Source organism: Sus scrofa, chromosome 2 (assembly GCF_000003025.6).
Source record: "Sus scrofa isolate TJ Tabasco breed Duroc chromosome 2, Sscrofa11.1, whole genome shotgun sequence".
NCBI classification, from domain to species: domain Eukaryota; kingdom Metazoa; phylum Chordata; class Mammalia; order Artiodactyla; family Suidae; genus Sus; species Sus scrofa.
This window is the reverse complement of record NC_010444.4, coordinates 74,909,489-74,930,076: the sequence shown is the minus strand read 5'-3', so window position 1 is coordinate 74,930,076 and position 20,588 is coordinate 74,909,489. Positions and strand designations below refer to the sequence as shown.

Below are 20,588 nucleotides of genomic sequence, written 5' to 3'. Positions count from 1 at the left end.
CGCACGTCCCCGGGGCTTGCTGGGAAATGTAGTTCTGACCCTCCGCGAGGGGGCGCTAGATGTTGGGGCCGCTAGTTTGAATCCCAGACTTCCATTTACCCAGAGTGAAACCCAAGAGCTGGCCTCTGAGGCTTTTTTCCTCAACTGCAATATGGGGTTAAAAAGAACGCTGATTGTGGAGTCCCCATCCTGGCTCAGCGGAAACGAATCTGACTAGCATACATTGGGGACGCGGGTTCCATCGCAGGGTTAAGGGTCCGCCGCTACAGCTCGGATTTGACCCCTAGCATGGGAACCTCCATATTCCGCTTGTGCCCTAAAAAGAAAAAAGAAAAGATGGAGTTCCCGTCGTGGCTCAGTGGTTAACGAATCCGACTAGGAACCATGAGGTTGTGGGTTCGATCCCTGGCCTTGCTCAGTGGGTTAAGGATCCGGCGTTGCTGTGAGCTGTGGTGTAGGTTACAGAAGTGGCTCGGATCCCACGTTGCTGTGGCTCTAGCGTAGGCCGGCGGCTGCAGCTCTGATTCGACCCCTAGCCTGGGAACCTCCATGTGCCATGGGAGCGGCCCAAGAAATGGCAAAAAGGAAAACAAAAAAAAAAAAAAAAAAAGAAGAAGAAGAAAAGAAAAAAAGCACTGCTTGGGAGTTCCCTAGTGGTCTAGTGGTTAGGACTCAGCGTTGTCGCTGCTGCAGCCAAAGTTCAAATCCATAGTCTGAGAACTGAGATTCCGCATGCTGGAGCCAAAAATCAAAAGTGTGGCTCAGCTAGATCTGGCAGTTGTCACTGATGTGGCTCGTGGCTCTGGTTACCACTGTGGTGCGGGTTTGATCCCTGACCCAGGAACTTCCACATGCCACCGACACTAAAAAAGAAAGAAAAAGATGAAGAAATGAGACTGGGAGTTGCCATTGTGGCTCAGTGGTAACGAATCAGACCGACTGGCATTCTGGGCCTCACTCAGTGGGTTAAGGATCCAGCGTTGCTTTAAACTGTGGTGTAGGCCACAGGTGTGGCTCAGATCCTGTATTGCTGTGGTGTAGACTGGCAGCTACCACTCGATTTGACTCCTAGCCTCGAAATGTCCATGTGCCATGGGTGGGGCCCCTAAAAAGACAGGGGAAAAAATGAAGAAAGAAAGAAATGAGACTGGAAAATCCTAAACTAGCGTTAAGAGATTCTCTCAATTCCAGGGACACTGGAAGCAGGGCAGGGACCATACTGTGGACGGACTTTAGCTCACAGTAGGGAGGGTTAGGGTTAGCAGAATGGCTCACCTGTCTTAACGTTACCTCCCTGAGCTTCTGGCTTCCTTAATTGTAAACTGAGGATGATAAAATACATACCTACCTCCTAATCATGAGAATTAAACAAAATCGAGCTGATTATGGATTTAGCAATAGGGTTGGGACATAATGAGTCTAATATATGTCAGCTTTTATTACCTTCAGGTTTTCAGTAATTGCTCATTGAATAGAATCAGGAATGTATAAGGTGTGATACTTAAGGGAAGTGATAAGAAACCAAAGGACAAGAAGTCAAGGAAACATCCTTTGAATCAAGGAAAACCTACTGTATAGTACAGGGAGCTACATTCAATATCTTGTAATAACCTGTAATGAAAAAGAAGCTAACAAAGTATACATACATGTGTAACGATCCCTTTGTTATACAGCTGAAAAAAACACAACATTGTAAATCAACTATATTTTAATAAAAGTTTTTAAAAAAATCCACATCCTTTGAAAGTCCCCTCCTGCAGTAAACTAGGGATATCTATAAAAGTTTAAAGCAGTCAAAATAAATGTTGCCCTAAGACAAAATACTACGCTCCCCATAAATCGCTAGGAGCCTACAACTCCCAGGCACCCTTCGGTCGCTGACGTATTCCGGAAACGTGCACGTGCGGGCAGTCGGCATAGGTCATGGCGGCCAGACGCCTTTTCGGGGCTGCCCGTAGCTGGGCCGCCTGGCGGGCCTGGGAGCTCTCAGATGCCGCCGTTTCTGGGCGACTCCATGTACGAAATTACGCCAAAAGACCGGGTGAGCTGGGTTACGAGAGACCAAGACGGCAGTGGTGGGAACATTGGGAAGTTGGTAGTGCGCAAGCGCGGGTTGGGGAGGCGCGTCCTAGAATCAGCACGCAAGCTCAGAGGCCGCTGCTTAGCTCTGTGCAGGCGCAGTTCGAGGTACCTGGGCGCGATTGCAGTCAGTGCGCCGGCACCAGCGTGAAGCCCCTAAGGCTGTGGCTGGGGTCTGTGCTAGCTGGAGCAAAGTCGCCTTACTGGGAAAGGGTTTTCTTGGAAGGGTGCGGGGCTGAGGGGCCGAGGAAGTAATGAAGTTGGCCACCTCTCATGTTTCTGCCTCCAAATCGGTTACCTTTGGCAAGGATTGGAGCCATATGGGGACCCATCCAAGTATTAAAACGAAAAGAAATTTTCTCTGGAAACACCCTTGCCTGATTTCCTCTGTCGAAAGGAGGGACTTGGCAATTGTGAGGGTTTAAAAACACCAAGCAGCCGGCGGAGACTTTCTCCATGAGCTAAACATAAGGAATGAAAATGGAATTGGAAAGGGATGACTTGGTCACTTGAATGTTAGTGCCATTTAATGCAGTAGCCGTGTTCCAGTTTAAATGGTTTTGCATGTAGCATACAAGGTCCAGCCAGGGCAGAAAGGGGTGGCTTCTTGAGGGTGAAGTTGGGCTGAAATGATTCTACCCTATCACAGTCATTAAGGGGGGCAAAGGCGGCAAAGGCGCTGTGGTCGGTGAGGCTCTTAAGGACCCAGAGGTGTGTACAGACCCCTTCCGTCTCACCACACATGCCATGGGCGTCAATATCTACAAGGAGGGCCAGGATGTCGTTCTGAAGCCAGATTCTGAGTACCCAGAGTGGTAAGTGGACTGGGACTGGGTGAGGAGGGCCTGGCTAGTCAAATCTGAGGTTTCCAGAAGGCTTCCCTGGGAAGGTGATACGAGTCAAGACCTGAGTGGGTGAACAGAGCTTCAGAGGTGGATGGGAACAGTCAGTGCAAAGACCTGAACCTGGTCTGTTAGTGAGAGCAGGGGGCAAGGTGGAGAGTAGAGGGAGACAGGACAGGAACTTGATGGAGCACAGCCTGTGTGCACCCGGGGTGGGGGTGGGGCTGCAGGGAGGATTTTGCTCTTGGCCCTGAGGGCGGTGGCAGGATGTCGAAGCCCTTGGCGTGAGCTGATCCTTTAAGCTGGGGAAAGTTTAGAGAGGTTGAGTGAGTGAGTGGGGAGGCCATACAGGCAGGCAGTGACACAGGGACAATGGCTAGGAGGCAGAAGCCTTGGTCCACCTCAGATCCCAGGGCCATTGGGATAGGAGCACCCTCTCGTTCCACAACCAGGAACCTGGCTAGGGGTGGAGAGGGACGGTCCTGAGGTCATGCAGCCACCATGGGACTCAGTCCTGCTGCTGCCTCTGCCTAGAGTGCCTGGAGTGCGGAAGCCATGCAGGGGCTGCTCTGCAACCCCAACTACCGCCCACTCCCTGTCAGGCTGTTCGAGATGAACGTGGGCCCCCCCAAGAAGCTGGAGGAACTGGACCCCGAGACCCGAGAATACTGGCGGCTGCTGCGGAAACACAACATTTGGCGCCACAACCGGCTGAGCAAGAACCGAAAGTTCTAGCAGGCGAGGAACCAGAGCACCGGGACCTCCAAGGACCTGAGGAGACAGAAGGTGTAGGGAGGGGAAGTACCTCCACCTTCCCGCCCCCACAACCTTTTATTTTCCGGAAAAGACAGACTTTTCTGAAAACAGAGATCTTCCTCTCACTGGGGTTCCTGGGTGGTCCCCACAGTGAGGCCGAATTAAGGTCCTGGGGACCAGTAAAGACTTCTTGGGGCAATTGTTGACAGGCCCTGGATGGTGCTGGGTCATGTCTCACATTGGGGCCAGGAGGGACTTGGGGCAGGCAGTGGGGAGGGAGGTATACTTCAAACTCTGTGGTTCCATGGCCCAGCCTCCACTCCCAGTGGTTGGTCTGGCTTCTACAGGTCCATCTTCACTTCCATGCCTCACTGGGCTTCTTACCCTGATTCTTGGAATTCCTAGCATTGCCCAAGAGGCCCCAACCCCTGTCCTCACGTTGGGGGTGGATGGTTCTAGCTAAGCCTCTCTGGGTTACAGTGGACTCACACCTGAGCCAAGTCATCTGGAGCAGAATAGTCTGTGAGCTTCAGGAACTGAAATGTCCAGGGGTAGGTTCTGACTTCAGGCACAGCTGGATCCAGGTGCTCAGCTATGTGGCTCTCTCCATTCCTGGAGTCTTTCAACTCCAGTGAGTAGTTCCCTTGGGCAGGTGTGGCTCCTGGCTGACACCCCCCTACCCAGTTCAGCAAGCCTAACAGAGGAAAAGGACTTCTCTTTCCTTCCTACCAAGGTCACAGGGTTATTTTCATTGGACCATCATTTGATCTGAGGAACCTGGGCCCACCGATCATCTTCCTATCCACCCCCACGGGTGTCCACCAGATTGGAGGTAGCTAGAGGGTACACCGTGTGTGCACACAGTGCCAGGGCCCTGCTATAGCCATGCCCTCTCCTGGGTAGATACCTGGATTGGAGATACCTGGGTAACTGCCTGGGGGGCTGGGGCAGAGCAGGGTCCCTGCAGCTAATTCTGTCTAGTCCCAGGAAAATAAGAGCCCTCATCCTCTTAGGAGGACTCTGCCAGGCGGATTACCGCACACCTGCCATCCCTGGTGGCCTGCTGTGGGCAGGCTGATTGTTCCAACCCTCTCGTGGTTCCCCAGGGCTCTCAGGGTAAAAAGCCAAAGTTGGTATAGCCACAGGCCTCCTCACTTCCTCCTACACACAAGGCAATGTGCTGCCCTAGGGCCCTTGGACATGCTGTGCCCTCTACCTGGGTTGCTTTTCCCCAGATGTACCTGGGGCTCCCTCTTTCACTTCCAAGTCTCTGCTCTGATGTCACCTCCGTGAGGCCTCCCCTGACTACCCTATTAAATTGTAACCCTGCACACACTCCTGATTGCGCTTGCTGGTTTTATTTTTCTCCCTTGCACTTAACACCAGCAGACATTACATGTTTTTTAAATTTATTTTAAAAATCATGGTTCTTCATGAGGTTGCAAGTTCGATCCCTGGCCTTGCTCAGTGAGTTAAGGATCTGACGTTGCCGTGAGCTGTGGTGTAGGTTGCAGATGTGGCTCGGATCCCGCGTTGCTGTGGCTCTGGCGTAGGCCTGCGGCTACAGCTCTGATTTGACCCCTAGCCTGGGAACCTTCATATGCCGCGGGAGCGGCCCAAGAAATGGCAAAAAAAAAAAAAATCATGGTTCTTGTCTCTTCCACTGGAGTGGCAGCTCCACGAGGATGGGGGTTTTTCTCTGTTCACTGCCATGTCTTTGTCATAGACTGGATGGATGAATCAATGATTGGGTGTGTGGCTGGTCTGGCTGCTGCAGTGTAACAGCATGTGGGCCATTGGGTTCAGAGGTGCCATCTGAGATTGAAGGTGAGCAGATGATCTGGGTGTGAGCATCAGGTGAAATTCCTGGAGTTTCCTAGAGCCTGTGGTCACTTCCTGGATAGAGCCAGGAGCGAGTGGGGTGCTGCCCTCTCTCCCCCTCCCCCATCTGTCCCAGGCTGCCCCATCCCCTACGGTGGTTCCCTGTCATGTAGGCACTGGGCCAGTCCCCCACCCCCCACCACAGCTTCCATGTCCTGGAGTCCAGCCCAGCCCTGGGAAGGGTGACCACTGTACCTTCATGAGGCCTGGGGAGACATAGTTGCATTGGCTAGAACACCAGGGACCCAACCCAGCATCAGTGGGGCTGGGAGACATGATGGGGGCTGTGGTCAGTGAGGACATAAGCCACACTTTGGTAAGTGGGGGGTGCAGGGGCAAACAATATTCACCTGGCGTCAGCTGCTTCTACCTGAGAGTACCCTGTTAGTGTCTGGCCAGGGTCCAGTGTGGTGCCTGGGGTGATGGAGTCAGGCAATGAGTTTGAAAACAGCTCCACCTCCTACAGGCTTTGTGGCCTCAGGGAACTAGCTTTGCCTCTCTGGGTCCCAGTTTCCTCCCCTGTAAAATGAGGCCGATGGCTATGCCCACCTCACAGGGTAAAGCTGTGGGCATAGGGTGGACATACAGAGCATGTAGTGAAAGGGGACAGGTTGAACATGAGCTTCTGCTGTTATTTGTTATTCTCAGAGAAAGTCTCTGAGGGCCAGGGAGGCTCTGCTGTTAGATTAGGAGCAGACAGAGGGATTTAGACTGATCAACTCAGAATCAACATCCCAGTGGCTCCTGAGTGCAGCTTTACAGTCTAAGAGCCTCAGAATCCACCCCACCCACACCCATTTGACAGATGGGGAGACTGAGGCCCCACGAGGGCACAGACACCCCTGAGACCAGGCCAGGGACCACCCTCTGGCCACCTCCTTGCTGAAACCAGTGCCAGTTCCCTGAAAGGCAGGGTAAGGAGGTGATGGTGAGGTGAGGGATCTGGCGTGGGTGGCCACCGACAGGCACCAGGCTCAGGCTGACGGCCAGGCCCTGTCCAGAACCTGCACGTGCTCCTTGGCCAGCAGCCGCAGGGATGCCTCCTCCAGGGCAAAGCCTTCTGCGAAGGCTGGACCGAAGGCATGGGGCCCAAAGGACCCCTGCAGCCCAGTGCCCTGGCCCAGGAGGCAAGGGAGGCCTGGCACGGCTGGGGGCCCAGGGCCCAGCCAGGGTTCCAAGGGCAGTGGCATGGCAGGAGGGCGGGCAAAGGGCAGTGCTGGGGCTTCAGGGAGCCTTGGGGCTGCCACAGCTCCAGAGCCCGACTCCAGACGTTCCTGGCGGCGCCACTTGGCCCGGCGGTTCTGGAACCACACCTGGAGGCAGCAAGAGAGGTGCTTCCAGGTTGGGGCCAGTGGGAAGAGGGGCACCCACTCTTGGGCCTCCCAGCCTCTTGAGGTTCTGCCTGCTATCTAACCTGACAGTTGCAGTGCCAACAATTTTGTTACCTGCCTCAAGAAGACCGCTGTTTTGAGAGAAAGACCCCTGCCTCTTAGCCCGAATCAAATCAGCCTTAAGTCTCTCCTTGCCTCTCTTTTTGCCCAGGCCCCCTCAGGCTTCTTGGCCTCCTCCCTGTCTCCTGGCCCTTGGCATGAAGTTCCAGCCACTGAGCTCAGCATTTGAGGCCCTTCACAAGGTTTTTCTCTGCCTTCCCTTCCACCTGCCTCATGCACAGCTCAATGCAAATGCCTCCAATTTAACCCCTCCACATGTCTGCACACACGGTTCTGCATGCCTAGAAAAATGCCCTTTCTCTTTTCTAGCTGGCAACTCGTACTCAAACATCAAGGCCCCAGTCCCATATCCCCTCCTCTGTAAAGCACTCTCATACACTGGGAAGGTCCATATCCAGCACCAGCTCTCTCTGTGGGTTGTTGAGGGGGACCCTCACCTGCACGCGCACCTCGGGCAGGTGCACTTTGGCTGCCAGCTCCTCACGGCTGTAAACGTCTGGATAGTGGGAGGCCTCAAACGCCCGCTCCAGCTGGTGCAGCTGGTATGTGGTAAATGTCGTGCGGTTCCTCCGGTGCTTCTTCTTTGGGGCTTCATCTCCTGGCCCTGGCCCCCCACCCTCAGCCGCCGACCCCTCACCCGGGCTCAGGAACATGGCTCCCTCCACCTGGCAGGACAGCAGCAGGGCAGATGGTGGTGAGACTCAGGAGGGACTGCTGCTGGGGAGGGTGGGGCAGGGACAGGGGGTCTGGGGTAAGATTTGGAGGGGCTTCTCCCTCCACTGGGTCCTGCATTCATTCTGCCTCCCCAGCCTCTCTGTCCATCTCGGGTAATTTCTGTCTACACTTCCTTCTCTGATGACTTTTCTTGGTGTCTCCGTCCCCCCAGCTCTATTTCTCTTTCCCTCTGGAGCTCTGACTTCTCCTCTCTCCCTTTATCTCTCTGTCTAGGAACCCTAAGAAGGCAGGAACTGGGACATTGCCTTAAGGAGCTCTTCCTTACCCCCTAGTCCTCTGCCCTAGGGGGCTCTCTGTGCCCCCCAACTCCTTCCCAGGCCCGACTGTGCTCACTGCCCCCAGCAGTCCCTCCAACAGCCCCTGTGGGCCCAGTGCCATCTGCTGCTGGCCTGGCCCAGCCAGACCTGAAGGGGTTGGGGTTGGGCAGGTTGGGGGGAGGATTAGCGAGGTGATTAATCGAGGTGGCCCCTCCCGCCCAGGCACAGGTTGCTCTGAGCCATAGAAGGAGGGCTGGGTAGCAGAAGACTGGGGCTCCAGGGGTTGGAGGGACACCGTCAGCCTGGGTCTGCCAGCCTTTGCTGTAGGACATCAAGACCCTACCCCTCTCTGGGCTTGTTTCCCTAGTTGTAAAATGTCGACAACAGGACTCACCCCATGGGGCTCCACAGGGACTCAATAAGCTGATGAAAGAGCATCGCAGTGATTGGCATACAGTGAGTGCTTAATGAATGTTCACTGTTACTGTTTTTATCATCTGGGGTGAGAAAAAGTCCCTCTTAGATTCACAGATGTTGATGGGGGTTGGAGATGCTGAGGTCCCAGAGGTGAAGTCAATTCCAGTTGGCTCTCCCAGGCACTGTGCAGGGCAAGGCGTATGGTTTTGAGGTATGAATAGAAGTTCACTTAATAAACATTTACTTTACACACACAGGTACTGTTCACAGCGATGAACAAACGGGACACAAATCTTGGAGCTGGCATCCTAGTGGGGGAGGCAATCTGCAACTACATAAGTAAACTGCAGCATGCCAGGTGGTCAGAAGCCTGGTGAGAAAACTCAAGCAGGGGAAGGAAGGTTGCTCTTTTAAGGAAGGTGATCGGAATGGGAGATGGAGTGCAGGGCTGTAAATTCTGAACAAGACTGTGTGAAGAGGCAGATACTAGGGAGCCATGGGAGGTTGTGGAGCAACAGAGAGGGCACAAATGGCACTTTGGATGAGTATCCGTTGTAGGCAAGATGGGAGGCTTGGAGAAGGCCAGAGGCCTGGTGAGGGCAAGGTCAGGAGAGAAGGGGACAGGAGAGTGATTCTGGGGAGGAGGGAAGAGGTGTGGGTATACCCAGGCCCCTGTTTTGGGGACAAGTGGATAATGGGACTGAGGTAGCCTGAGAGCTGGAGAAAGATCTAGGGAAGACCTTAAGAATGGTTTGCCAACCCCCCTCCCCAACCCAAGGAGCCTGAGGGTCTCAGGCAGGGGGTTGAGAGAGGAGAGGGACTGGAGTGAGGCGGGCAGGAGGGAGGTTGTCCTAGTGGAGCGAGGCGGGAGACCCAGGCCAGTGGATGGACCAGGGAGTGAGTGTGAGAGGACACAGGGATAAGTCCTTCCAGAATGTAGGCTTTGTAGGGGAAAGACACACACACACACACACACACACACACACACAGAGAGAGAAAGAGGTGGAGACAGGCACTCGCATGCATGCCTGTACACACACACACAAATACACACACATACAGCAAAGGGGTCTAGGTCCTGGAGGAGTCAGGAGTGGGGGTGAGAGGGCTTGGATGAGAGGGAGGGCTAGGGTGGGCAGAGGGGCATAATCCCTAAGGGGTGACCTGGGCAGGGAGGCCTCAGAAGCCCTCAGCCCAGTGCTTCCTGGGGCCCCTCCAAACCTCACTGCCCTGTCTGTAAGGTGGGCTGGGGCTCTGCGGCCTGGGGAGCAAGGTCTGTGGAGTGGGGGAGGTGATTCCCCCAATCGTTTCATCACTTTAAAACGCTAACAAGCAGCTCTGTTCTCAGGCCCCAATTAGCTAATTGGCTGCGGGTGGGTTAAGAGGCACAGGAGGGATCTGGGTGTCAGGAGCAGGTGGCTTTGGGGACTTAGCAGGATGTGGCTGAAGGTCCAGACGCTGTGTCAGCTTAGAGGGCCAGATTAGGGGTGGGCCGGGTGGTGCGGGGTCACTGGGACAGGTGGCCTACTCCAGCTGGACTGAGGTGGGGAGCAGGCCACTCTCAGCGCTTCTGGCTTCCCACCCTTCATTTCTCCCCCAGGAAGAAGCCCTTCAGGTGCTGATGGGGAAACAGGCTAGAGGGGTTGATGGGGCACAGGGGGAACTGCAGGTCAGCATGACCTTGAGACAAGTCAGCATGACCTCTGGCTCAGTGGGGGCAGGGATGGGTCAGCCAAGGTGGGAGGCCTTGCTGTGGCCTGGTGGCCCTGCACCAGCTCAGGGGGTCCTGGGATGGGGGCCACATTCAGCTGGCCAGGACCCCCTCTCCAGGCATTCTAGAGCCCAGCTGTCTGGGTGGTTGACAATCACAGTAATAACTGTGTAGTAACACTGTGCACTCAGCCCTACACTGCTGCAAGCCCTTGGGGTCCTCACACCACCCCTGGAAAAGATGCCAGTTCACAAAGCGTCTCCCCACTTCCCTGCCCAAGTTTGCCCAGAACACCTCAAGTTTAGCACTAAGACCCCATCCCAGACATGCCTTCAGTCCTAGGTGGTGGGTCACAGTAAGCCCTGGCCAGGCAACTAGGGTCGAGTCAGGATTCAAGCCTAGAGCCCCAGCCCCCATGAGACAGTGGACAGGAGAGCGGGGCCTTGAGACAGGCTGTGCTGCTGGCTTTTTTCGGTGTCCTTCAGAGTCACTGGGTCAGGATGTTGGGTCGTGACAGGTGGAGAACACAGGTGGTGGCAGTAGAGCCTCCCCAGGAAGGGACATCACCACAGTGGCAGGCCCTCCCTGGGCTCCCACATGCCATCTCTGAGGGGCAAGGGCTGGGAGCAGAAGAGGATGCTGGGACAGGAGATTAGACCTCTGTGGCCTCTGGCACTGGCCCACTGTTGTCTGTTCCTGAGATGCTGAGGACTATAGTGGGGTCCTCACCACCAAACGAGGTGGGGAACCCATTAGTGGGGACCCATTAGCAAATGGGTCCACGGGTGGCTGTGATCCCTGGCCTGGGGGTCTCCTGGCTCCATCCCCAGGGAAATCTTTGCCCCCGGGGGCTGCAAGGTCCTAGCTGGGTGAACCCCTCAGTGGACAGACAAGTGGGCAGGCAGGTGGCCCCCTGGCTGAGTGACAGGGGGCCCCCAGTGTGGACACAGGGGGAGCAGAGAGAGAGGCAGACACCCAGTCCTTGGAACCAGTCTTTATCTAGGTGCCAGTCCTTCACCTCCCTGTGGCTGGGGTGCCCACAGGTGGCCCAGAGCCCCCACCCAGCCCTGCCCCTGTGACACCACCGAGGCAGGCAGCTGGCCGGCCTTGCCCCTCTCCAGGCCTGGCCCACGTCCCACCCTGTGCCCTGCACTTTCAGTCCTCCGGGGGCCGAGGCCCCGTGGGCAGGGTCAGGGCTCCTGGCTGCGTGTCAAGGTGGGACCATCTGCATCCTGCCCTCCACTGGGGGCTGAGGGGCCTGCGCTGCGCAGCTCCCGGGCCAGCTTCTCGGCCAGTTTGCGGAAGGGTGGCCGACGAGCAGGCTCTGCCTCCCAGCAGCTGCCCATGAGGGCGTGGATGGGGCCCGGGCAGCCCTCGGGGGGCTCCATGCGGTACCCCTTCTCCACGGCCTCTGACACCTCCTTCAGCGACTGTAGGCAGAGAGCATGCCGGTGTGGGCTGGGGGTCAGGATCACGACCCCTAGACCTGCCTGGGACCCAGTCCCTCCCCCTGGACCCTGCTCACCATCTTGGGGTATGGAGCCCGGCCGTATGAGAAGACCTCCCACAGCAGCACCCCAAAACTCCAAACATCTGACTTGCTGGAGAACTTCTGTTGGGTGATCAGAGTGAGGAGGGACTGCTCAGGGCTTCTGCTCCACCCCCTGCTTCCTCCAGGATGTCCTCCTGGGTTGAACTTCACTCTCTTGTCTTCTCCCATGAATTCCCCAATTCAGACTCGGTGCAAGAACAAGGTTATCCTTGCTCTCAGTACTGAGCCCAGGACTGTTTCAGAAATGAGGAGTCCGAGGCCCAGGAAGGAACTAAAAGGAACAATTATGGGCCAAGGGCTTATTGGGGAGGCAGAGCCATTTCCCATGGAGGTTCAGAGAGGCCAAGAGACAGGCCCACGGTCATAGAGTGGAGCTAGGTTCCAAGGTCCCTGGGGGCTAAGGCGGGGGCTCACCCCATGTTTGAGGGCTTCGGGTGCCGTCCACTTGACCGGCAGCCGGCTGGAGTCCAGCCCCTTGCGCTCAGCTTTGGCCAGGCCAAAGTCGCTGACCTTAGCCACCAGGTCCTCGGACACAAGGATGTTGCGGGCAGCCAGGTCACGGTGCACCAGCTTCTTGCTCTCCAGGTATTCCATGCCCTCGGCCACATGCCTGTTGGGGAGGTGGGGGGCAGGAGGCTCCAGTGCCTGGGCCACAGACCCCCAAGGCCAGGCCCCTCCCTGCTCCATGTCCTAGTTTCCCCATCCCCTGGGAGCCCCACTCACAGGGAAAACTGCAGGAGCTGGGGGGTGTTCACAAGGGCCCGGCCCCGCGTCCGTAGAAAGTTCACCAGGTTACCCTGCAGGGGAGCACAGGCGTGGTGGGGCAGTGTTCCAGGCTGCTCGGGGGTCCCCCCACCCCAGGAGACCTTTGGGCCCCTCTCCCACCTTGCTGACGTGCTCCATGACGATGTAGAGGCCCTGGTGCAGGATCACACCCAGCAGGCGCACCAGGTTCTTGTGCTGCATCTTCCTGGGGGCAGGCGGGCGTGGGGTGAGGGTGGGTTGGGACCCCCTACCTAGAGTGCTCTCCCCTCACCAGGACTCACGTCATGACCGCTGTCTCGTCCAGGAAGGCCTGGGCCGTCACGTCGCACTTGATGTTCTTCACTGCCACCTTCTGTCCCAGGTACTCGCCCTGCAGGACGGCTAAGGGGTGGGTGGGGGCAGAGGTCAGGGCAGAAACAGGGACATACCCACTCACATCAACCCCCACAGAGGCCTACCCTGCTGTGGCCCCCAGGCCTGGAAACCCCTCACCCTAGAGGTTCCAGACCCCTGAGCAAAGTGAATCACCTAAGCCAGGGGTCTGCAAACTCCAGCTTCAGGGTCCAAATCAGTCCTGTGTGGGTTTTTGCAAGGCCTGCAAGCTCAGAATGAGTTTTTACATTTTTAGTTGTTTTTTTTTGTTTATTTAATTTTTGTTATTTTAATGTTATGGCTGTGCCCGAGGCACATGGAAGTTCCTGGGCCAGGGACTGAATCTGAGCAGCAGCCTCGACCCACACCAGAGCTGTGACAATGACAGATCCTTTAACCCATTGCACCAGGCCAGGGATGGAACCCACACCTCCACAGCAAACCAAGCTGCCACAGTAAAAATGCCAGATCGTTATGTAACCTGCTGTGCCACAAAAAGACTCCAGTTTTTAAAATTTTATTTATTTATTTATTTTTAGGCTGCACCTACGGCGTATGGAAGTTCCCAGGCCAGGGGTCGATTCAGAGGTGCAACTGCCAGTCGATGCTATAGCACAGCAGCATTGGATCTGAGCCGCATCTGCTACCTATACCACAGCTTGCAGTAACACCGACCCTTAACCAGGTGTGAGGCCAGGAATTGAACCTGCATCCTCACAGACCCTGTGTCTGGTCCTTGAACTGCTGAACCACAATAGGAAGTCCTTTACATTTTGAAATGGTTGAAAAAAATCAAAATAAGAGTAATATTTCACAGCATGACAGAGTTCAATTTCAGTATCTATAAATTTTTTTTTTTTTTTTTTTTGCTATTTCTTGGGCCGCTCCCACGGCATATGGAGGTTCCCAGGCTAGGGGTTGAGTCGGAGCTGTAGCCCCCCTGGCCTACGCCAGAGCCACAGCAATGCAGGATCCGAGCCGCGTCTGCGACCTACACCACAGCTCATGGCAACACCAGATCGTTAACCCACTGAGCAAGGGCAGGGACCGAACCCACAACCTCATGGTTCCTAGTTGGATTCATTAACCCCTGTGCCACAACAGGAACTCCTGCCTTTTTTTTTTTTTTTTTTAAGGGCCTCACCCATGGCATATGGAGGTTCCCAGGCTAGGGGTAGAACTTGAGCTGGAGCTGCCGGCCTACACCACAGCCACAGTTGATTTAGGATCTGAGCCATGTCTGCAGCCTACACCAAAGATCACAGCAACGCTGGATCCTTAACCTACTGAGCGAGGCCAGGGATCAAACCCACAACCTCATGGTTCCTAGTCAGATTCATTTCTGCTGCGCCACAATGGGAACTCCTATAAATATAGTTTTATGGACACACGGCCATTCCTGCTTGTTTACCTGTCACCTGTGGCTGCTTTCCTGCTACAAGGGCAGAAGTGAGCAGATGTGGCAGACAGAAAATATGCACATTCCAGCTCTTTATAGAGTAGGTCTGCGACCCCTGATCTAAGCCCCAGGGCCTTCCAGAATAATAACTTCAGGCAACAGCATCCCAGAGGGACCAGCATGTGCAAGCCTGGGGGTGTAAAGGACTCATACACACTAGATGGCTGCCTGTGCTACCTCTCGACTCACCCCAGCTGTTGTGAACCTCCTTTCACAGAGAGAGGAGACCTTGGGATCAAATATGAATGTAAATCCATCTCTGGGACTTCCCCACCTTGCTTCAACCCCCGCCCCCCACCTGCCACACCCCTACTCACCTCCAAACTCTCCCTCTCCTATCTGCGCTCCCAATGTCAAATGCTGCAGGTTCAGTAACCAGCCGGCTGTAGGTTGAAGACCTAGTCAGAGGGGTGACAGGCTCCCCAGCCCCTTCCACGGTGGCTCCCCCTAGTGGGAGACCAAGCGACGGCTCCCACAGCACAAATTCTGGTGGCTGCTGTTTCCAGTGGCCCAAGGACATGCCTGAGGCACTGCATTCCTGGTACAGTTAACTTGGGGTCAAAAGCAATGGAGCCCACCATTTAGGGCTGCTTTTCTCTCTTCTACCTGAAGAATGTGTCCTTTCAAGTACTCTGTGGGCTCCTCCTTTTACAGCCCTTTACTTCTGTCACCAGGGGCACACACAGACCAAAAAATACAACAGACATGGAGACTAGTAAAGCTTCTGGAAACTTTTGATAAAGGTTCTGGAATTTTCCAGAATCTTCCAGAGCTCTAAGTTGTCATCTGCACTCCAGGCTCCCTGATTTTTCCTTCACACACACTTGTGTTTTGCCCCCACTGTCCTTCACTAGGTTCTACAGGCCTCTTCCTCTTCCTTCTCCAAGCCCCTCTCCAAATCATGAATCCTTGGGTACAGTCAGGCATGGTGACACCAGCCTCTACCTGGGTGCTAACCCCAAGATGATTCAAAGGAGATGATCACGATTACCAGGTTAGAAAGCAGTGGCCACAGTAGGGTGCACTTGCCCTGAGTATTGAGGATTTCACTCATCAAGGGCTGGAAAGGCATTTCATGTGGGGGGAAACAGAATGCACAACAGTAGAGAGGCATGAGAGAAAATGAGGAGTCACATAACCTGGGGGCTTATGAATAGAGGAAGGGACTTGTAGATGAAGCTGGAAGGATGGCTCAGACACAAAGGAAAGTTCTGGAAGGCAGTGGAGCTACCTGGACTCCCTCCTTTAGGCGGGAGAGTCACATGGGTGGACTTTTATGGTAGAACGTCGCCTTTGAGGCTACAGGGCTTGGGAGGGAGGAGGGCTCCCTGTCTCAGGAAGCAGGTGATCTGATGGGACGGTCTGAGGCCAGGCCAAGCCAGGGGTAGGGGCCAGATTAAACTGGTGTTAGAACTTGGCCATGGAGAGGATATGGGATGTTTGGCTTGGGTTTCAGGCTCAGGTGACAGGGAGGATGATGGGGACATGGGGAAGCAGCAGTGTGGGAACCAGATCAATATTGTGCTGGTCAGTGTGTGGGGGTACACCCTACCCGACCCAAGGGAAGCCCAGAGTCAGACAGTAACGCCCAGGTGATGTGGCCTTGGCCATGTGCCAGGCCCCAGGGCCCTGCCTCCCCAGGCTGGTCTAACATGGGTGAGAAGCGGGGAACCGCCTACCCTTGGCCAGCTCCTCCTCTGCTGACTTGGTGCCCTGCTTCCTCTTGGGTTTCACGAGCTTCGTGCAGATGGCCCCCTTGTCCTTGCTGTAATGCTGCAGGGTGGGGCAGGGCAGAGGCAGCTGTGAGCCCAACCTCCCTGGTGCTGAGAACCCCTGCATCCAGTCCCCTTCCCAGGGGGGTCTCTGGATGGAGTGGGTGGGAGCTGGGGAGGAGAAGAGGGGGTTGGTTCCCACAGGATTATTTCGGCTGGTTTCCATGGGAACAGGAAAGGATGCAGACTAGAAGGAAACAGGAGGATGGGGGCGTGTCTTGGGAATGGTGTCAAATTGGAGGTTCCTGGGGCTCCCCAGAGGAGTCACCCCGGTCCCTGGAAGACTCGGACCACATGTAGGGTTGGTGGTCCATGGGGACCAGCCCCTCCTTCTCCAGCACTAGGGCGCACGCAGCTCTAGGGTTCCATGTCCACTCAGCTGTCTGAATGGGGAGGAGCCTGGGGTCCCTCCATCTCCACATTGGGCGGCGGGGGGCGGGGGGGGCGGGGAGCGGCATGGGCTCTGGGGTCCCAGGCCTGTGGCGCCGCACCTCCACCATATCCATGAGGTTGCAGAAGCAGACCACCTCGTCGATGGTCAGGTGGCCTTCGCGGTGCAGCACGCGGTAGTGGATGACGTCACGGCCGAAGCTCACGCACAGCACGTAGTCGCCCGGGTGCCTCGCGGACTCTCGCACCAGGAAGAGCCCGTCCTCCGGCGGCTGCAGCTGCTGCACAGCCTCTTGGCCCGAGATCTTCCCGTGGAACCACCTGCGGCCAGCGGAGGGTCAGCTGGGCAGGGCTGGCCAGGCCCTGCCGACCCCACCCTGGGGCCCAGCCCCTTCCCCACGACTCACGGCATGAGGCTGAGCTTGGGGTCTGCTGAGAGGGCCTCCCGCTCCCGAAGTGCGCCTGCAGCCAGTAGTCCCTCCTGCCCGCTGGCATGGTGCTTGGCGCGGTACCAGCTCTTGTTCTGCGGGGAGGGAGACAAGGGTGGGGGGGGGTCCTGGCAGAGCACCCCACCCTGTCCCCCACGCACACCCAGATCCTCCTGCCACAGCTCACCTCACAGGCCTCCAGAATGGTAACCACGTCTCCCTTATGGAAGGCCAGCTCCCCAGGCTTGGGGCGCATGTGCTCACACTTGGTAATGCATTGGGTGCCCGGGGCCCAACGCCTCTGGTGGGGGGAGGGAGGAGAAAGGGGAAAGGGGCATGAAGGAGATGCAGAGGTGGTGGGGGAGAGAGAGAGAGACCCAGGGGAGAGAGAAAGATTGGATTGAGGCAGAGATAGAGAACACAAGGAGAGAGGGTGAGGTCACAGCTAAGCAGAGGAAATATCAGAGTCACAAACGCGGGGGTGGGGGGGGGTCAGGAGGAAAAGGTGAAAGAATAGCAATGCCAAGTGACAAGAAGACTGGCAGATACACCCTAAGGGGTCATGGGTCAGAGTACCCCCTCCCCCAGTGGACCTGACACCCTGTGGACTGAGTAAAGGAAGGGCCTGGGCATAGGCACCCAGGTTGGGGGTACTCACCGATGGCATCCTGGCTGAGATGGGTGGGGGGTGCCAGGCGTGGAGGAAGCGAGGGCTCCCCTGGGGAGGGGGCAGAGACCAGCTCAAGAGCCCAGATCCAAGTGAGGGTGGGGCCCTAGGGGCCATTACTACCACTTCCAGACCAGGCCAGGTGGAGGCAACAGCAGGTCTCCCCAAGGTTGTGGGGCGGGGCAGGGGCCAAGGCGCTGGCTCTCCAAAGCCCTTTGGGGGAGGTGGTCTTTCCCTGCACATTCCTTAGCACAGAGCTTGGCCCAGCCATCTTCCCCGAAAGGAAACCGAGACACAAGGCAGGCACACAGCAAGTGGCCAGGGGCTGGCTCAGGCCCTGGCAGTCCAGGGAGCCCCAGCAGCCTGAGGAGCTTGGAGCCATCTAATAGAGTGTGGTTCTTCCTCTTTTCTGGTAAGTAGGCAAGGGCAGGGCAAGGAAATAGAGGATGATTCAAGGTCATTCCCAAGAATCTCTGACCCTGGAGGGGTGAGGGACAGGGCAGTGCAGCCCTGCTGCGCTTCTCTGGCTGCCAGCTGAGCCTCTCTGATCCCCCCCATCCCTACCCAAAACAGACACACAAAGTCCCTCACTGCTGCTGAGGCAGGGGCTTTTCTGCCCCTCACCACCCCATGGACCTCACCAGGTGCCTAGATAGTGAGCCAGGTTGGGGGGGGGGCAGTCTTTGCCCCTCAGGTATGTGCCCCCATAAATCCCCAGCCTGTTGTATACTCACACACATACTGATCCATGTACACACGAGCACACACAGAAACACACGGCTTGGACACAGGTGGACACGCCATATGCAAGCAAAGGCAGGTTCACCTAGAGACAGGTGTGCACACACGTCTACACGTGTGTACACACACACACAGATGCTCGTACATTGGAAACATGTGTACTGAACCCCACCACCACCACCACACACAAACCCACACTTGAACAGCTGGGCGCCAGCCGCTGGGCCACCCGAACACGCAGAGGTACACGCAGGGCCGCGCACACGCAGCCAGGAGACACGCGCACATCCCTACACGTGGACGCGCTGATACACACACCTGGGGTTGCAGACCCGCACACCCGCTCCCCAAATTACCACCCCACCCCACGCCTTATCGTATCTAACCACCCTTCGGTCCCAGCAGCCTACCAACCGCGCTCCCGGACGAGCAAGCCCGCGCTCACACACCGGCCCCTCCTGCGTTCGCCCGTCGCTCAGCTCTCTGGATCCCCACACTGTCCCACGGTCTCCCTCTCTATCCCCGCCGTTGCGCTCACCTGTTCAGGGGGCGCCCCTGGGAAGCACCCCGCGCCCGCCCCCAGGAGGGCCCCAGCGCACCGGCTGCGCACCCCGAGGTGGCCCCGGCAGCACAACTTGGAGCAAGTTGCTCTGTTTCCTCATTTTGGGGGGAGGGGGAGGAGGGCTGGGATGGGCGGGGTGGGGGGGGGAGCGGGAGGCGCCGCAGCCTGGGAGGCCCCTGCGGGTCCTAGCGCCGGCCGCACTGCGGTCTGCTTCGCGCGCCGCCGCCGCCGGCCCTTCCCCTCTCCGCCTCCAGGGCTCCCGGCGCCTCCCGCTCGCCCCAGACCCGGGCCCGTGGCATACTCAGGCTCCACGCCGCTCCCAGGCCTGGCGCCGTGGGGTGCGCCTCTCCGCCCATCTCGGGAACCCAGGCCTTGGAGCATGGAGCTAGTGAAGGGGGAGGGGAGGGAGAGTAAGCTACTCATCTGGGGAGGTAAGCAAGCCATGGAGCTCGGGCGACACAGCGGACCTTCGGACCGCGATTCCAAAGCACTCAGGCACCTCACATGCCAAGAGTCTCATTTCAGTATCTGGCCCCTATAGAGGGCGGTTGGTGTTTGGCGCTAATAAAGCACTCAAAATATGTCAAATGTATTCTTATCATCATCATCAATATTAAGTGAAAATTGGGAACCCCGAAAAAAAAGTCATCTGGAACTGGAGGCTTCCTGGCAAGCAGCCATCCTTGGAGGGTAACAGCCAGCTGTGCCTTAGACAGGTGCTGCCCCCTCCCAGCCTTGGTTTCCTCCTCCATAGTGCCAGGCAGCACTGGCTTCCAGCTCAGAGCATTTGATGGCCTGGGGGGCCTGGCACCTAGCGGCCATTCTGGGTGGTCCTTTACAATTCCAATGGATGAGGCCACTTGGACAAGGATGAAACTATCTCAGGAGGGGTGATGAGCCAAGATGCCCAGAATTTAATTTTCTGTTACCTCTAAGGTGTCTGTGCCTCTAAGGTGTCATGTAATTTCTGGGAATGGAGGCCCAGTTACAAGAATTACAGATATTCTATATTATGGAATATTATGCAACAAAACTAGGAAACCATATGTATTAAAATGCTAATGAAACTCCCCTTTGTGGCTCAGCGGGTTAAGAACCCGACTAGTATCCATGAGGACATGGGTTTGATCCCTAGCCTCGCTCAGTGGGTTAAGGATCTGGCACTGCAGCAAGATGTGGTGTATGTCAAGGATACAGCTGGGATCTGGCATTGCCATGGCTGTGGCATAGGCCAGCAGCTGCAGCTCTGATTTGACCCCTAGCCTGGGAACTTCCATATGCAGCAGGTGCAGCTGTAGAAAGACAAAAAAGAAAAAAGCTAAAATCTCTGGTTGTCAATAACAACCACCACTACCAGGATGTGATACAATACGAACTGCCTGATCCATTCCCCCTCCCCCTTTTTAAGGCCTGCACCTGTGGCATATGGAGGTTCCCAGGCTAGGGGTCTAATTGGAGCTATAGCTGCCAGGCTACGCCACAGCCACAGCAACACCAGATCCTTAACCCACTGAATGAGGCCACGGATCGAACTCGCAACCTCATGGTTCCTAGTCGGATTCGTTTCCACTGTGCCACGATGGGAACTCCCTGATCCATTCACTTTAAATGGGAGGTAGTAAGTCCAAGGGGAATGTTCCAGAAGGGGACCCTCCAACTGGCAAAGGGTTATTCCCAGTGAAGGAAGCATGTAGGGCGGTGGTTGCGGGGGTGGGTAGAGGGAGAGGACATCCTTCTCTAGGGTGGTGCAC

At 56.3% G+C, this 20,588-nt stretch overlaps 3 protein-coding genes across 7 annotated transcripts; 1 reads left to right on the top strand and 2 right to left on the bottom strand.

Moving 5' to 3' along the window:
• MRPL54 (mitochondrial ribosomal protein L54) lies at positions 1,881–5,013 on the top strand. The gene is made up of 3 exons (XM_003123056.5): positions 1,881–2,041; positions 2,729–2,894; positions 3,524–5,013. The coding sequence occupies exons 1-3, from the start codon at positions 1,924–1,926 to the stop codon at positions 3,654–3,656; spliced, it is 417 nt and encodes a 138-aa protein (XP_003123104.1). The 5' UTR covers positions 1,881–1,923; the 3' UTR covers positions 3,657–5,013.
• On the bottom strand, positions 5,243–8,524 carry RAX2 (retina and anterior neural fold homeobox 2). The gene is made up of 3 exons (XM_005661348.3): positions 8,396–8,524; positions 7,447–7,674; positions 5,243–6,871 (listed from the first exon to the last, which is right to left on the bottom strand). Exons 2-3 carry the CDS (start codon positions 7,660–7,662, stop codon positions 6,533–6,535), a joined length of 555 nt encoding a protein of 184 aa, XP_005661405.1. The 5' UTR covers positions 7,663–7,674; positions 8,396–8,524; the 3' UTR covers positions 5,243–6,532.
• MATK (megakaryocyte-associated tyrosine kinase) lies at positions 8,441–18,958 on the bottom strand. 5 transcript variants are annotated; one of them, XM_021084108.1, is made up of 14 exons: positions 18,814–18,958; positions 18,269–18,360; positions 17,526–17,585; positions 17,055–17,168; positions 16,847–16,962; positions 16,541–16,760; positions 15,957–16,050; positions 14,595–14,660; positions 12,728–12,827; positions 12,567–12,651; positions 12,405–12,478; positions 12,096–12,291; positions 11,655–11,741; positions 8,441–8,600 (listed from the first exon to the last, which is right to left on the bottom strand). In XM_021084108.1, the coding sequence occupies exons 2-14, from the start codon at positions 18,272–18,274 to the stop codon at positions 8,466–8,468; spliced, it is 1,353 nt and encodes a 450-aa protein (XP_020939767.1). In that variant the 5' UTR covers positions 18,275–18,360; positions 18,814–18,958; the 3' UTR covers positions 8,441–8,465. The 5 variants fall into 5 exon arrangements, with proteins under 5 accessions (XP_020939767.1, XP_013850230.1, XP_005661402.1 ...); XM_013994776.2 differs by lacking the exon at positions 8,441–8,600 and adding an exon at positions 11,104–11,559; XM_005661345.3 differs by lacking the exons at positions 8,441–8,600; positions 18,269–18,360 and adding an exon at positions 11,109–11,559 and having other exon boundaries at positions 18,814–18,940.

Bases quoted from the DNA above. Each gene is read 5' to 3' on its own strand.
- MATK (XM_013994776.2), bottom strand. The intron at 17,169-17,525 runs GTGAGTACCCCC...TCCCCCCACCAG, and splicing joins TCTCAGCCAGGATGCCATCG to AGGCGTTGGGCCCCGGGCAC. The intron at 16,761-16,846 runs GTGAGTCGTGGG...CGCTGGCCGCAG, and splicing joins CCCAAGCTCAGCCTCATGCC to GTGGTTCCACGGGAAGATCT.
- RAX2 (XM_005661348.3), bottom strand. From the start codon at position 7,662: ATGTTCCTGAGCCCGGGTGAGGGGTCGGCGGCTGAGGGTGGGGGGCCA. The intron at 6,872-7,446 runs GTGAGGGTCCCC...TGCTGCCTCCAG, and splicing joins TGCCCGAGGTGCGCGTGCAG to GTGTGGTTCCAGAACCGCCG.
- MRPL54 (XM_003123056.5), top strand. From the start codon at position 1,924: ATGGCGGCCAGACGCCTTTTCGGGGCTGCCCGTAGCTGGGCCGCCTGG. The intron at 2,042-2,728 runs GTGAGCTGGGTT...ACCCTATCACAG, and splicing joins AAATTACGCCAAAAGACCGG to TCATTAAGGGGGGCAAAGGC. The intron at 2,895-3,523 runs GTAAGTGGACTG...ACTCCCTGTCAG, and splicing joins GATTCTGAGTACCCAGAGTG to GCTGTTCGAGATGAACGTGG.